The 17,474-nt window shown below is 36.1% G+C and overlaps 1 protein-coding gene across 10 annotated transcripts in view; it reads left to right on the forward strand.

The window, feature by feature from the left end:
- The window catches only part of clec16a (C-type lectin domain containing 16A), a 67,456-nt gene that overhangs the window by 18,117 nt on the left and 31,865 nt on the right, over positions 1-17,474 (forward strand). For 5 of the 10 annotated variants that reach the window (XM_079376712.1, XM_079376710.1, XM_079376709.1 and 2 more), the window contains exons 10-11: positions 9,171-9,354; positions 10,777-10,897. In XM_079376712.1, the coding sequence (XP_079232838.1) occupies positions 9,171-9,354; positions 10,777-10,897 (305 nt within the window). Of the gene's footprint in view, positions 1-9,170; positions 9,403-10,776; positions 10,898-17,474 lie in introns of all 10 variants that reach the window. The other 5 variants (XM_079376711.1, XM_079376708.1, XM_079376707.1 and 2 more) reach the window with 1 other exon arrangement.

Below are 17,474 nucleotides of genomic sequence, written 5' to 3' on the forward strand. Positions count from 1 at the left end.
CAGGCTCAGCACCCTCCTACTTCCACTCACTTTTACGAACCTACATCCCCTCCAGGGACCGGATTCACGAAACATTCTTAAGAAGAAATTTCTTCTTAACTGCCATTTTCTTCTTATTTTTTAACTTAAGAAAAAAGTTAAGAATATTTTGTATTCCCAAACATTCTTCTTAAGAAGAATATTCTTATCTTTTTTTCTTAAGATTGTTCTTAAGACAAAAATGAAGAAGAATTCAAATTCTTGAAAAGAATCTTCTTAAAAATCATCGTAAATAACTTCTTAAATTTAGGACAGCCCCAGACTTGTCTTGAATCCAAAACAGTAAGAATTATTTAATTAATTTATTGGGTTATTTCAAATTAATTGTTATATTTAAGCATTACAACAACGTTAGCTACATATTGCCTAATACATAGTATGACTATTAATAGCGATGTGCGCAAGTTTTCTGAAGTAACAGCGATGACTGATAATGTAAACAATGATCGGTCATGATTAGCCTGTGTGTGACACTACTTTTTGGTGACTTCAAAACTCAGTAGCAACTCTACAAAAACGAGTAAGATAGGGAACTTTAATTGGACGCTATTATTTTAGCTTATAAATACAACATAAGCTTTGGCAGTATGCAGCGCATATGACTGTGCAGCGCGGACACACATACCGGAAGCGTTCACTCGGATGAGAGTGCAAAAACACAGCACTGCAAAACTGAATCAAACTGTTCAAAAACATACTGCATTAAAAATGTAAAGCTGAGCGCCAGTCAAAATCGCGACAAAAAGAGTGTGCGTGCTTACTATGATTATTAGGGTAATCTGCAGGAAGCACAAAAAGACAATAAAGAGTTTAGACTGTCATTTTCTTCTTAAGAACACACCTTTTTAATGATCGCTCATTCATTTATCGGTTACTTATATCTGCCGTCAGACTAACATGGGACGTCATTGTCGTAACGCACTGCTATGGGTTGCGTTCTTGCTTCGGATTTTACTGACAGACTGGCATTCTGACACTGCAAGCTTCATGCTTTCTAACCATATCTCCACTTTTTTATCTTTGTTACAATTATTTAATTTATTATGCAATTGTATTTTTCTAATACAAGAAGTTTACGTAGTCGGCACAGGATTATCTTTTAGTTTCAATCTTTCTGAAAATCCTGCATCGAATTGTGCTTTGTTTGTAAACAAATCCACAGTAAATTTAAGTGAACAAAGGACCAAGTTCTTACTGACGCGGTCTGGAACTTTGTTAAAAATAAAGTTAATTCACTCTTTCCTAACATTGGGATCAGAGGGAAGGCAATGCAAAGACTGTTTTTCCACAGCTTGGCACTGCACAGCGTCTTGTTGTCTTTGGAGCCAACTTTTTCACGTGGTTCATGGAGCTCTCAATAGTTCCAAACAACTCCGCGCTGTCAATAGGTTTGAATGGGATTAATCGGGTCAGACAACAACAGCAGGTATACTTGCAGCATTTTCCGGCAAATATTAACACAAAACGTCCATTGATTATTTTGTTTAATACACTGATAGTAGCATTTTGTCTGTGGAGTTTAATGGAAATAATATTAATGGGTTTTCCTTGTTTAATTATGGAGTAAAAACATAGTACAATGCAACACACAGGATAAGGCGGTTACATTTCTTTGTATGCAAAGTATAAATAGTGTAAACTGCTTACTAAAGATTGGAGACTTGAGGCATGACTTTGTGTATTTTTGTGTTACACTTATTCCTGTGGATGTGCAGACTAATGAGGAAATAAATTATGCTTATTTAAAGAGTATAAGAAATCTAATTAGTATGTAAAATGTGTTATTGTATTAATATATATTTCTTCATTATGGTCATCTATTATTCACATTTTAAAACAATATTATGTTAAAATATAAGATACAATATGCATACACAAGTGAATATCAATGAATGTTAGAAAAATGCTAGAAATTGTTTTAGCCATTTAAAAAAAAATACATCTAAAGACATCTTTTTCGCCACCATCTGACCAATTAATACTATCACTTACCTATTCTATATATATATATATATATATATATATATATATATATATATATATATATATATATATATAATTATTTTTTTTTTTTTTAAAGCATTGCTATGTGAACTGTGGTAGACTAACTGAGACTTGTCACATCACTTGTATTTTGTTGCTCTTTCGTTGGTCTGTTTGCTTCTACATTGTAAGTTGCTTTGGATAAAAGCGTCTGCTAAATGACTAAATGTAAATGAAAAAAAATTAAATTTAAGTTTTGCAAATACTTCAAAATAAAAAAGGCAACCAACTGTATTCATCAAAATATTTTATTATATAATATATCTACATTATCTAACTGCAAATATAGCATATACTGCCTATTATCTAAAAATAAACATTAACTATAACGCGTTTCATAAAATACAACTACTGGTCAGATTTCCGCGAGATAAACTAATGCGTTAAAATGGAAAAAAATTCAGTAATTTCCTCAAATTTCTGGCGACTGTGCTTGAGAAGCACTGAAATGAATGGGCTTCAATGCTGAAACTATTGGTTGTTTGGAACTATTGGCTGCTCCATGACACGCTTTACTTCCACATTCCTAAGTTCCTATGGAAGCCTATGGGAGTGTCGCAACTCTGTTTCTCAATGGCTCTGGCTTTGGCTTTAATATAAGCTGTTTTTAGACTGATAAAGCTTTGAGTTCTGAAACTTACAGGATGTTTTTATAGTATAATGATCACTTATATGACAAAATATCAAAGGAATTGTGTTTTCTCAGTTTATGACCCCTTTAAATATGTTGTTAAAATGCATTACATTTGCTAGTATTACTAATTTATTCTGTAATTTATCAATAAATCAAATCCAGAAGGGTAGTGTGTAGGAAAAGTAAAGTCATTTACACTCTTTGAATTGCAGAAGTGTATTATTAAAGCTCAATAAGTACAAATATTGTATTTTTGTACAAACAATGAATACCATCAGATAACAGTGGCAAAACATGACAAAATCTCTCCCACTGCAAAGACTGCACTGTTTAAGAAACACTGATATGCAATATCAAGATTTCAAATTGAAGCTCTTTATTGTCTTTGTACTGGTATAAGTTTTTTTGCACATATATTTCACTATGCAAGCCAACACCTTTTTCCCCCCGATGAACTGAACGCATCAGCTACAAAATAGTTATGAGTTCAATCACAAATGATTAATATTAAATAATTGAAACTGCACGAGTTTCATGTTTATGTTTCCAATTCTTGCAAATGTTCTGAATTTATGCCAAAACTGAGGTTAGCCGAAGTTTGGTTATTGAACAAACCATCAACGTTTCAATTTATAGTAAGCACACAGTGTGTGAAGGACTGTGTTGTGAAGAGCTCTGTTGAGGAAGCCAGTGGAAATCCTTATGTAAATGCAAAGTTCTGGTCTATCATTTGTTGTGGCTCTCGTTGCTCTGATGTACAGCGATTTGCCTTACACCATCACCGCACTGCCTCTAACCTACTTTCCCTTTCCCGTAAAGCCTGTGAAATAGAAGCTAGTACTTGTGTTACCAGCAAGCCTCTGCTACCCAAACACACATACACGCACATCACATGACCTTCCTTCACCACAAGCCACAGGTAGAGGATGAGCACAGAAGGGACCAGACAGAGATGGTGGGTGCGTAGATCAGGATTTCAAACAGGTCCTTGCGCAGATGACAGGAAGTATGAAGTTTATGTAGTGCAGAGATGAAACCGCCACCGTATTAGAAGCTTCCCCTGTTTTCTCATTATACATTTACATACTGCACAACGAGCAGGGTGCATGTGTTAGCAGACGCACACCTGCTACGCAGTTTGCTGGAAACGCACCTGTAGCCTGGTGGCATGCTTTAGCGACCCCGTTTCGGGAGATTAAATGAGCACAATGCAGCGTTTCGGCGAATGCAACTTGGTCATTTGGGGGGGCTGAGGTGACTGGAACTCTCACATCAGTGCAACATATACCTGATGTCACAAATCTGTTGTTTTGATTCATAAAATGATGTCACACATGTATGAGGGGATGCAATGCATGTCAGACAACCACACTTTAGCCTTTAGTAGAACTCTAGATGTGTTTTTTAATATATATATTTGGCTTATCTTGACAGCAGTGGCAGTGAGTGAGGTAATCATAAATTCTGATCAGCTGCTTTTTATCTCTTCGGTCGTTTCTCGTAAATCGCTCAGTCTTGACGACACGCTTTGCACTTTGAATAGAATTCACTCATTAAGCCTGTGACCACAAGCAAGACCCCAGATGGCTGTTTTTTTGCAAGTGTGGCATCCTACTGAGTGCTCCACTTATCAGCTGCGAGCTGTTCTTCGCACCGTGTCACTGTGACCTGTTGTGGTCCTGTTTTTTTGTCGAGAGCGGTTTTTAACTCTTTTGCTACCTTAGGTTCCTTAAACCTGCTTTCTGAACTTAAAAGAGAAACTGTAGATGGAGAACATCGTTTCACGTATCGAAACAGTAGAGGTGGGTTCTTTGAATCCTCTCAGGCGTTCTTTGAAAAGCAGACCGAGTGTTTCAGAGTGCAATAGTGCAACTGTGAGACCACGAGCAGGTGATTGTTCACAGTGTTTTCCTGCTGTTCTAAGAATGAACGTCTTATTTCTTGTGCGGTTGTCGTAAATGAGGTTGGGGGTCCTGTATTGTCATGCCCAAAAGCACTGCCTAGGGCTTTTCATGTCGTGTGAGTTATTGGAGCTCCTTACAAACGTCACCTCTGTCCGTGCTGCATTTACCATGTGTGTCCTTGACTGTTTGGCAGCTGTTTCCTGTTTTAGCGGGTTCTTGTTTCTGAGAAGCCAGAGACTGTTTTCCTTTCACTGCGTCTTTAAGTTCTGCAGACGCTGTAAAAGCAGCTATTGCTGTTATCCAAGATGGTTTATGTGTGAATATGTTGTAGACCAAGCAGCAATAGGTTTATTGTATTTATTTGTTTTATAGGGAGATATTTGAAAACATTTATAGAATTTTTTAAATCGAAAAAGTTATAGATTGTTTTATTCATATTTAAATATCTATTAAAGTTTATTAATGTTTGAAAGTAGGGATGCACGATATTATCGGTCCAGTATCAGAATCGGCCGATAATGGCTTTTAATGTAAATATGGGCATCCGCCCGAAATGAAAAATTAGGCCGATATGTCTTGCCGATAAGAGGAATACATTAACTCACATGTGCTCAGGGTGTGCTAGCAATTAGATCACGTTAACAGTGCGATTAGATCACGTCAGCAGTGCGGCTCGTTCTTAAAGCAAAGTCTTGCTGTTGGCCTACTTCTAATAAAATGAAAGCAAAATACACAAATCATATTTAGACTGTGTTTTCTGATTAAATAAAGGAGTAATTGATGCCATAAAATCATGAGTATGTTTTTATTTTAAGGTCAGAAGCTATAGCTTACATGAAAGAAAAATAAATCGTAAACATGAAACTTAAATTAAATAATTTTATATATATACTGATTTATTCATTAATGTGCAATATGTTATCATTTTTAAACAAATTATGAGCTCTAAAAGTTTTTCAGAATTTTTACAACTTTTGCTTTAGACCATTTAGAAATGTTAAACCTTAAATAAAATGTTAAGGTTACCACTGCATCTTTCTGGAAAAAAATGCAGGGATTAATATACAGTATATTTATAGTTATTTTCAAATCTTCAATGTACTGTCATATAGGGCTGTTGCGATTCGTTGATTTTTTTTTTTTTTTTTTTTTTCAATCGTCGACTTCATTTTGCTCGCGCCGACTAACCGGACAAATACCGGAAGTGGCGCATTTCACGAACGACAATCCATAAAACACATTTTTAGACTATTTTCCAAGGCTGCATGATATAGTAAACCCATTTAAAAATCATAATTAAGCATAATTGTGAATTCACAAACGCTATGATTTAACTAAATAATTATATGCGATGCAGTTCACACAGTATATGCGCTTTAATTATTTACATGCGTGCAGTTAAGCAAGTGCGTCTCACAGCAGAAACTGTAGCTCTACAGAAACTGTTATCATTTACATGTGGAGCGTCATCTCTGCATGTTGTGAGTTTGTTTATAATAACGTTCATCTGGGAACGCAACGTGCGTCGTTTCATCAGATTTGTAACGTAAATCAGTTATAAATCTACACAAACACAGGAGAATACATCGATTTCAAAATAAAATCTCATACCCTCAGTTTACAAGGATAGATCTCCACATATTCATTTAATTACAGAGGCTGTAACATTTCTGTCCTAAAGAAATGAACAAATATTAAAGATTAAGTGTACGTTTGAATTAAATGGTGCTTGGTCAATATTAAACAGTAATGTGTAAAAATCATCGGCGCCTCCTGCAGGCCTTTGTTGTAATGCGTTATCTACATTAGCTCTATTGTTTATATTACATTATGCATTTTAACAGTTTTGTTCAATAAAACCATATGATTTCTTGCTTTTGATACTTTATTTGAACTAATTATTATTGCATCATTGCGATTTATATATGTACTTTAAGTCATTTTAAAAGCTATTGTTCACTTAAATGTTTTTATTACCACAAAACAATATTATAATTATAGGGCCCTATGAAATCCTTTTTATTTCCAAATTCAGTTTTTTACATTTTATTAATCAAAAAGCCTGTCTAATTAATTACAGTTTTACTGTAATTACAGTTTTACAGTTTTGTCTTTTACCAAATTCTGTTTTCCATTATTTTCTGGATTCCATTTTAATTGTTCCATTTACTGGTTTTGGAGTCCAGATATCAGAAAAGTTTCAGTCTATAAACCTGTTTTATATTTTAAATGCACATGTGTTACGGACGTGACCAAAAAAGACACGAGTTTCTGGGAGGCAACATATTTTGTAGACGTTCTGTGAATTCTGCACAAACCAGAAGCAACAATATCTGCAGAATGGAGAAGGGTTGGCCATTTGTAAAACCTAAAATATAAATTTTGTTTAAGTTTTCGTTTTTGTGTGTCAGAGGAAAAATCAATGTTACGGATGTGACCGTTCTGAAAGCAGAATTTTTCAGGCTATGGAAATGCATATGAAATGCTTTAAAAACTTTAACGGAAAATTCTAGAGGGTGTTTAGTAGGGCTGCCCCCCACTAAGGATTTTTCTAGTTAACTAGTCGTTTGTTTAAGCCATTATTTAACTAATCGCACATTTATATTAAGCTTCAATATGTTCTGCTCAAGCACACACACGTACAGTTTTCCACAAAGTAAAAGCAAAAGTAGATTAAATTAATGATTATTAATGTATAGAAAAATTCGACGTTTTAATGATTTATCAATAAACGAATGTTTTCTTGTCGGCTGCAAGATGAAATTCACAGTGCTGACTCTCGTCTCCACTGTAGCCTACTGGACGTGCCTTTAAAAAGAAATGTAACTTTCATACAGATTACATAATCAGGGAGTATTTCATTTAGTTTTTAATTGATTCGTTTAACAGTATACATTTCAAGCTATAGCTATGTTTCTCTTGTAGCCTATGTGAGAGAGTTTTGGTTCTTTTTTGAGATGCGCTCTAGTTCAGTGACAGACGGCAAAAAGCATATCCTGCTTGTTTTCATTATTTTACAAAATCACGTTTTTTTTGTCAATATGAATTGACATAAAATCCGTTTCGAACTGATTTTAATTTGTTTCATTATCAGGAAAAAGTGCAAGTGATCGCACAGGCGCCTGCCTCCCTGTCATGCTTGCACACAAACACTTAAATATGGGCCAAAAATGTAGCACATTTATATAGGTTAACGCTAGAGTTTGGAATCACATTAAAATAAATCTTCACCAATCTACATCTGTGACAGATGCAGTTATAACCTATCAATTGAAGGCTATTTGACATTTTAAAATTGGGCCGTTTTAAAAACAGGCCAACGCAGCTCCAATTCGTTGATCAGTTGTTGATCGAGATTAAAAGGATGCCGCTGAAAAAAAGGTTTTAATGATTTGCTTATGCATTAAATAACTAGGATAAAATACAGGTTAAGTAAAATATGCTGAATATATAATAGGCCTGTCTACTGTACAAATATTTATAAAATAGACTACGAATAAGATGGCAGATTCACGTTTTGCATCTGCACAAAGTGAATTATTTTAATATGCAATGATACGAAGTTGAACCAAACAAGATTTGTAATGAAAAAAATATTTAGACCAAAAAAAAAAAAAGATGGGCCTAACTGCGGCATGCTCACCGAACGCACAAAATCTTGCACTACGCATGAATGCAGCACAGATAGCAAACAAGAGTTATTTGAAACACATAAAAGGTTTAAATTAGATAATATTGACAATGAACATTAGGCCTATATGATATTTAAAAAAAATTGTTTTGGCCATCTGTCATCGGCTATACAGTCCGCCCGTGCATATTTATATACAAATGCTTAGGCTATCTTCGCGAAGTTCTCGCAGAGAATGCGATTTCTAAAATGTTATTAAAATGGATTTCTTACTAAAATGTTATACGGTAAGCCTGAAACTAGTCACAGCAGTAGACCTTTATCAGTCATCAGCAACGAGGTAAACATGCGCGCCGGTATGCTTTAATATGAAGCATCCATAGACTACAATAGATTTACAATGCACAAACCAGAAGCAACAATATCTGCCGAATGGAGAAGGGTTGGTCATTCACAAAGCATAAAATATCATTTTTATTTTTATTTTCGTTTTTGTGTTCAAGCACACGCGTAAAGTTTGCCACAAAGCACAGGCGATAGCCTAATGATTATGAAAAAATTAGACATTTTAATTATTTAATAATATACTAATGTTTCTTGAGTCCTTGTCGGCTGCAAAGATTAAATTCACGAAATCTCCACTGGACGTTCCTTTGGAGAGAAAGGCATTCATAGATTACATAGCCTAATCAGAGAGTGTTTGATTTCATTTTGAATTGGTTCGTTTAAAAGTAGACTTTACTTTATATATTTCTCATGTATGTGAGGCGCCCCAATTTTAATTTTTTTTTTATTATTATTATTATCTTAAGTCGTTTCATTATCAGGGAAAAAATGCAAGTGATATTACCAAGAATCTATCTTTTTATGACCCTCAAAAAGTGTCAATGTCCTTCATCCATTGATCGTTTCATTTCAGAGCAATGCTGGTGTTCGTCGCTTCACCAAGCCTCCAGAAAGTCTGGAACGCTCCCTGGAGATGAGTCGTCATCGTGGGAGGAAGAGGACTCAGAAAAGACCCAACTACAAGAATGTGGGTGAGGAAGAGGAGGAAGAGCGGGGATCAGAGGAAGGCCTGGAAGAAGAGAAGGAAAAGGCTAAAGGTACAGAGGCTAGTTCAAAGGCCAGCAGGACAAGTGGGGACAAGGAAGGTGAGTAGCACTAGATGAATGTCCCAGCATGACTGACTGACCCTCCATTCTTTGGATCACACCACACTTCGGCTGTGGCTCTGCTCTCAAAACTGACCGAACAGCTGCGCCCACTTGAGTTTGTAGAAAGTCCCGCATTAGCACTCTGTACAAATCTATGGGGAGGTTTACAGGGAAATTTCCCCTGAAAATGAGAACTGTGTCATCAGTGTACTGGCCCTCATGTTGTTTCAAACCCATATGGTGGATGAGGAGATACCCACTGACAATGTAGAGCACTATGAGTGCTTAGAAAAACAGAAAAGCGCTATATAAATGTAATGAAATATTATTATTATTATTATTATATGACTGACTTCTTTCTGTGGAATACAAATGGATACATTTTACTGTGATTTACCCAAGTAGGATATAAGGATTGGAGCAATAATCCAATCAGATGTTAGGTTTAGACTGGGGTTAATGATTTGAACAATGTTTTAATAATTTTAGGAATGGGTTTGGTCTTTTGATTGTTTCTTAGCATTGTTGTTCCAGGACCAATAATGATGACAGTGTTGACCCAGCAATGCGTCCTACTTGGCAAAATCATGTTTTGCCAGTTGCGAGAGCACTCCACCTTCTCACATCATTTCTGTGTTATGACACGGTCACTTTGGTCCACATTCATTTTGTGCTCCACACCTCTCCGATTGGGCAAAACCTCACCCCCACCCTCTCCCTCTCCAACCTTGGGTGACATTTTTGTGTCTCCTTAATCTTGCTGGGAGTAGTCAGACTTGAGAGGGAAAGTGAGCTAAGCCCTGTCTCCTGTCGTGTTCACTCCTCTGTGTGATTCATTCTTTCAGTCGCCCTTCCCCACGTCTGACACACATGTTGTTCTTTTAAGTAACTTTTAAACTTTTGCAGGTTTACTAGTTCATAAGGCATTCAGGCATTAGAATAGTGTAATTTTTTTTTTTTTTCACCTTGTGGTCTCTCAACCAACCAACCAGTTGTGTAAACAGCTGTATAAATATTTATTTACATATTCTGTTCTGCAAAACTCTGTAGATTTTCCGCTTACAATTACTGCCAAATATGTTTTAATAAAATTCAATCCATCGGTCACTACAATCAAATTCTAGAAAACATTCCCTTGTGGCTTGGGTGGTTAGGTTCAATTCTGAAAGTTATTAAATGCAACTAAGTGGTTTCCCTTTTTGAAATAAATGTCCACTGGCATATAATCATTTCAAGGGAAATGCATTAATGTAACTTTAGACAGCTTAGATCAGTTTGATTCAGGGATCTTCCACTGCTGACATCTAACATAGACAATGCCAAAATCCAGCTTTGCTGTTATACTCTTGGTGTTGTGTTTGTGTTTTGCAGAAATTGAGATGGTGGTGATGGAAAAATGTAGGATCTCTGAAGTGTCCTCGTTGACAGAACAGAACATTACAGACGAGGAGAAGAGCGCGGCTGCGGCACGATCTGAAGGACAGAAGAGCAGGTACACAAGCAACCACAGACCTAGAAGAAAACATGTAGCTCTTTTTAGGCTTAGAAAACACATTTACAAGCAATTTTAAGAGTGTCCACAAATAATTTTTGTCAGATTAAGCCAACCTCCTGTGTAGGGGTGGCTGATATGACCAAAATCTTTTCAATTATGATATGAGGAATTTTATTTCACAGTAACAATATATATCACAATATTTTGTGCCCATTTTCTGATTATTGGATTTCCGGTTTGATTGGGAACGCTGGCGCGTTTTTGGCTGCCGCTCCTTATACCGTTTGTTTTGTGTTTTTATATTAACGCAGTTTTAAAATCTGCGGCATTTCGCAATGTTGCGGGACTACTCCATATTCCTTGGATTATTGTTTTTATCTGCCTCCGTTCTCTGGAGGACTTTGGAGCCAAATCGGAGGAGCTTTCCCTGTGGTCTTATTGGGAATTTTCGCAGCATTGGGATTGTTGAAGTCCTGGACTCACAGAGCATGGCTTTAAGGTATACTGCAAAACAGCTGCTCAACTTAAAACAGAACTACCGTTTACAAAAAGACGCTTATGAACTCTGTCGTAATGCTGGCTTGTTGAGACAAAGACGGTACTTACATCGGAGTCTAGGACGCAGTTATTGCCTTTCCACATCTAACAACATCTGCGTTCCTGTAAGTCGGCGACAGACTAAACGAGCGTCTTATACTGGTGCGGTCCTCAGCAACTTATCTTCACTTGTTCGTTCGAAGTTACCTTCTGTGGTGCGCCAGAGCCGTGTAAATGTCGCGCTGTTTAATGCGCGCTCAGTAAACAACAAAGCTCTGCTTCTGTCGGACATCATAGCAGATCGAAAACTGGACCTTTTGTTTTTAACTGAAACATGGCATAAACAAAATGATGGCCTCCTCTTTAACCAGATTACTCCTGAGGGGTATGGACTGTTTGACCTCCCGCGCCTTACTGGTAGAGGTGGGGGAATTATTGTGGTTTATAATCTGCAATTCAACATCAGCGCTGTGCGCGTACCACAGTTCACATCATTTGAATGCCTTGTTCTGAGCATTTCTGCCCCTAAAGCAATTACCATTGCTACTGTTTATCGACCACCAAAGCCAAATGAAGCTTTTATGTCTGAGTTTGCTGATTTGTTGTCCATACTGTGTTTTAAATTCAAGAACATCCTTATTTTGGGGGATTTTAACATTCACATTGACCAAAATGACTGTATGTTGACAAAGAATTTTCTATTTTTGTTGGACTGTTTTAATCTTAAACAGCTTGTTAGCGGCCCGACACACAACAAAGGTCACACATTAGACCTTGTGATTGCAACTGATGAAATTGTTTCACAGCTGTCTTCTGTGGACATTGGTCTTTCTGATCACTTTGCAATCTTTTTTAATCTGGATATGTCTCTCTCTTGTACTACTTTATCACACACTGTTAATTTCCGTAAATGGAAATCAATTAACTCATCTGATTTTGCTGACACTGTTGTTTCCTCTCTTAGTGTTTTTCCATCAGCTGTTCTTGAAGATAAGATCCTGCAGTTGAATACTGTTCTTGCTTCTAATTTGGATTATTTTGCTCCCCTCAAGTCTCGCTGTGTTTCTTTTGCTCGTTCCGCCCCTTGGTATAATGACGACCTGCGCTCTAAGAAAGTTGCTTGTCGTAAATTGGAGCGCAGGTGGCGTGTCTCAGGTCTGAATGTATTTTATCAAGCTTGGAAAGACCACTTGGGGGAATATAGAACTGAAATTGAGTCTGCCAGATCTGTTTATTTTTCTCAGATTATAGATAATAATCAAAGTAATCCCAGGCATCTTTTCCATACTATTAACAGACTTCTCAAAGTTAATGATGGTATTTCTCTACCTGTATCAAATAAGTTGTGTAATGATTTTCTTAATTTTTTCAGTTCCAAAATTGACAACGTTTACAAACTTATCCAAGTTGTACCTGTTCCATCTTCTACAGTTTCCTCGTCTTGCTTTCATGGCACATTGTTCACAACTTTTTCTCAAATTGACTCTGAATTGCTTATTAGGGAGGTATCAGGTATGAAAGCTACCACTTGCGTTCTTGATCCCCTCCCTACAAGCTTATTTAAGTCTTGTTTTGACTCTTTGTGTCCAGCTGTTCTCAGCATTGTTAATGATTCTCTGTGTACTGGTGTTGTACCAGCAGCATTGAAAACTGCTGCTTTAACACCTGTTCCAAAGAACCATAATGCTGACTTGGATAACTTGAATAATTACCGTCCTATATCAAACCTTCCATTTCTTGCTAAAGTTTTAGAACGTGTTGTTGCTTTGCAGCTCCACAATCATCTCATAGTAAATAATCTTTTTGAACCCCTTCAGTCTGGCTTCCGAAAATTTCATAGTACTGAGACAGCTTTGGTCAAGGTCACTAATGATCTGCTAATAGCCTCAGATTCTGGCTCTCTCTCCATTCTTATTCTTCTTGATCTTAGTGCCGCCTTCGATACTGTTAATCATATTGTTTTACTTAAACGTCTGGAAACTGTCTTTGGTGTTTCTGAGACTGTTTTAACTTGGTTTAGATCTTACCTCACTGATCGTCAACAGTTTGTTTATATGAATGGTTCAAGGTCTGAGATGGGCTCTGTCCGCACGGGTGTTCCTCAAGGTTCAATTTTAGGCCCTTTACTTTTTAGCATTTACATATTTCCACTCGGTCTGCTTTTAAGATCACTTGGGCTTAACTATCATTTTTATGCAGACGACACTCAGATTTATATTCATTCTAGGCCTGGTCAAAATTTGGACGTACCTTTCTTAACACATTGTATTTCTGAGATAAAAATATGGATGTCTGAAAATTTCCTCTGTCTAAACAATGATAAGACTGAGGTCCTGCTCATTGGCACTTCTTATCAGCTTCGTAAAACTGGTTCAATAATTTTAAACATCGATGGTTCTGTTTTGGAGTCACAGCCTAAATTAAAAAATTTAGGAGTAATATTTGACTCGAGTTTATCTTTTGACTATCACGTGCAGTATATTGTCAAAAACTCTTTTTTTCATCTCAGAAATATTGCGAGACTCCGTTCTATGCTATCCCTTCCTGTGACTGAAAGGCTTATAAACACCCTAGTTTTTTCTCGCATTGACTACTGTAATGCACTTCTTGCTGGGGTTCCTAAAACCACACTTAATAAATTGCAATATGTGCAAAACTCCGCTGCTAGGATCCTGACTGGTGCCAGAAAAAATGAGCATATTACACCAATTCTCAAGTCTTTGCATTGGCTCCCGGTCAGGTTTAGAGTTGATTTTAAAATTCTTATGCTCACATATAAGGCACTGCATGGTCTGGCCCCTCAATATATGTCTGCTCTTTTAACTTTATATACACCTAAGCGTCATTTACGATCTTCACAAGCTGGTTTATTGGTAGTTCCTCAGACACGGATGCGCTCTGTAGGGGACAGGGCTTTTTCTTCCTATGCTCCCAGGCTTTGGAATGTACTCCCTCTACAAATTAGAGATGCTCAGAATTTAAGCATTTTTAAGTCTTATTTAAAAACTCATTTTTTTAGGTTAGCTTTTTCTTGACTGTTTTGATTTTAAATGATATCTTAGTCTGTTTTTAATTAGTTGTCTTTTGTGTGTTGTACTTTTATTTGTTTCGTTTTATTATGTGAAGCGCTTTGAGAAACTGTTTAAAGGCGCTATATAAAAATAAAGTTATTATTATATTATTATTATTATATAGTTATTTTTGCTTTAAATAAGGTCTTTACAATATCAACATTTTTAATACAGTAGATATTTTATAATTCTTGTCACCAGTGTCATTATCACAAAAAACTAATACTAGCCTAAATTAAAAAAAAAAAAAAAAAAAAAACTCAACCTCCCTGAAGACAAGTGAACAGTCTGAGATTAAATAATAATAAGAAACTAATTACATGCAATAGGGCAAAAAAACTACAGTAAAACAAATTAATTAGAAATGCTACATGCATTGTACAAAGTAGTCAAATGTATTAAACATTGCATATTCTTTACTGTGTGTGTATGTGTGTGTGTGTGTGTGTGTATACAGTTGCATGCGAAAGTTTGGGAAACCCTTGCAGAATCTGTGAAAATGTGAATAGTTTTAACAAAATAAGAGAGCTCATACAAAATGCATGTTATTTTTTATTTAGTACTGTCCTGAGTAAGATATTTTCAATAAAAGATGTTTACATATAGTCCACGAGACAAAAAAAGTGCTGAAATTATTTAAATAACCCCATTCAAAAGTTTGGGAACCCTTGGTTCTTAATACTGTGTGTGGTTACCTGGATGATCTACGACTGTTTTTTTTGTTTTGTGATGGTTGTTCATGAGTCCCTTGTTTGTTCTGAACAGTTAAACTGAGCACTGTTCTTCAGAAAAATCCTCCAGGTCCTGCAGAATCTTCAGTTTTCCAGCATCTTTTGCATATTTGAACCCTTTCCAGCAGTAACTGTATGATTTTGAGATCCACCTTTTCACACTGAGGATGATTGAGGGACTCAAACACAACTATTAAAAAAGGTTCAAACATCCACTGATGCTCCAGAAGGAAACACGATGCATTAAGAGCCGGGGGTGAAAACTTTTTGAATTTGAAGATCAAGGTAAATTGTACTTAATTTGTCTTCCAGGAAACATGCAAGTAGCTTCTGTTGCTTCCGAAGGGCAGTACTAAATGGAAAAAAATTATATTTCTACAAAATAAGACAAATTTGGACATCTTCATTCTGTTCAAAAGTTTTCACCCCCGGCTCAAATATGAGTATACAGATCTCTCGCGCACACTCGCCTCATAATCACACAATCCCTGCGTCCCAATGCGCATACTATCAATCCTGTATGCCCTAAATAGTATTGAAAGTGACTAATATCACATAGAATTTAGGATGGATAGTGTGCATATTGGGACGCAGGCTTCCGTGCTGTGATGACGGCAAGAAGTTGGAGTCAAACCTTATCAAACGATTAATTAGCGTAAAAAAAATATTAACGCATTTTTTTTTTTTATTTACATTAAAGAATATGCTTTTTTCTTATTAAAGTTACAAAAGTGATTTGGTTAAGAGCAGTGAGAGATTTTCTTTCTTTTGTTGTTTGATTAGCATGAATGACAGACAGCAGGAATATTAGGCTGCTATCACTTTAAGAACTTGCCGGATCCAATATACTGTTACACACGGTTTCTTTCTCAGCTGTTTGCCTTCACTTAAGGCCTCAATTACTGTGTTTATGAGCATTCTTGCAAAGACGGGCGTTTTGACACATTACAAGTAGGGCTGCAACTAACGATTATTTTGATAATCGATTAGTTGGCCGATTATTCTTTCGATTAATCGATTAATCGGATTAAAAAAATATTGACCAAAAAAAACACTATTCCACATTCTGCCCAATGTCCTTCAAACAAACGTGACAACTGAATGCTATGAAAACATACAGTGCTTAATTTATTAGACCACTTATCATAATAAAGAGAAAACATATTTTAGAAAATTTGTCAAAAATTTGTTTAAATTTAAAAATGTTATTGTCATTTATTGGACATAATAATAAAAAATGTCCTCATAACAGCTTGCATTCTTGCTGGTATTGTTTATGTACTTTTTGACTGCAATTGGGTATCGCGAAAAAAAAATACTCAAATAAAAAATACAAAAAAAAAATAAGTGCTCTGGTTTTCTTTCATAGATAACAGCAATAATGATATTATAGCATTAAAAATAGCCTACTACTGTTACTAAAGAGCTTACACATATTGGAGTACTAACCAGTACAGAAAGCCGAAAAATGATTTTGGTTATCACCAATACTGTTACTTTAGAGCAGCAGTGGCACAAACCTTACATAAACACATTGTTAAAAAACTTACATAAATTTGTTAAGCATTGTAAAAATTGAATATAGTTTAAACCTCTATTAAAAATTAAAATAATAAAGATAATAATAAAGACGAATAAAAACACAAACTCAGTGTTAACCAACAGGTAAGAGTAATGTTCTGCAGGAACTACTTTGATCACAGTCACCTCGTCATTTCTTTATCCTGTAAAAGGCCGTTATGGAGCGTCTCATGTTTATATTCAGACAGACAATTACACGCTGTTATCCCTTTAAAGTTCCTACTCTCATAAAATATTTTAATTTATTTTAAACCTTAAATTAACTTTCAACAACAGATAATTCAGCACAATGGATATGTTTGCGCTGAAAAGCCTATTAATTGTCTCCCTCTCTACTGTGTTCTGTCCGTCTGACGCGCGTGCGCGCGCCCGCCGCGCCGGCGCTCATTCGGTATTTTAAATTTAACACAGACTGTCAGGACGGACCTTAATGCAAAAATGGAAATGCTCGCGTGAATTTGTGGCATTTATAGATAAGGATATGACCGTAAACTGAACGTTTTTGCGCTGAGGACGCACACGCATCTGTCAAAGCGCCTGACAGGGCAAGCCATTACTCTTATGCATTAACTTAAAGCTTAAAATAAAGAATTATCATGTTTTGGGCAGCTCATTCTGTTTCCTCCACTATTTTTAGATGCATTTTGTCCATAG

The sequence above is a fragment of the Barbus barbus genome, assembly GCF_936440315.1.
Source record: "Barbus barbus genome assembly, chromosome: 3".
In the NCBI taxonomy this organism is placed as follows: Eukaryota; Metazoa; Chordata; class Actinopteri; order Cypriniformes; family Cyprinidae; genus Barbus; species Barbus barbus.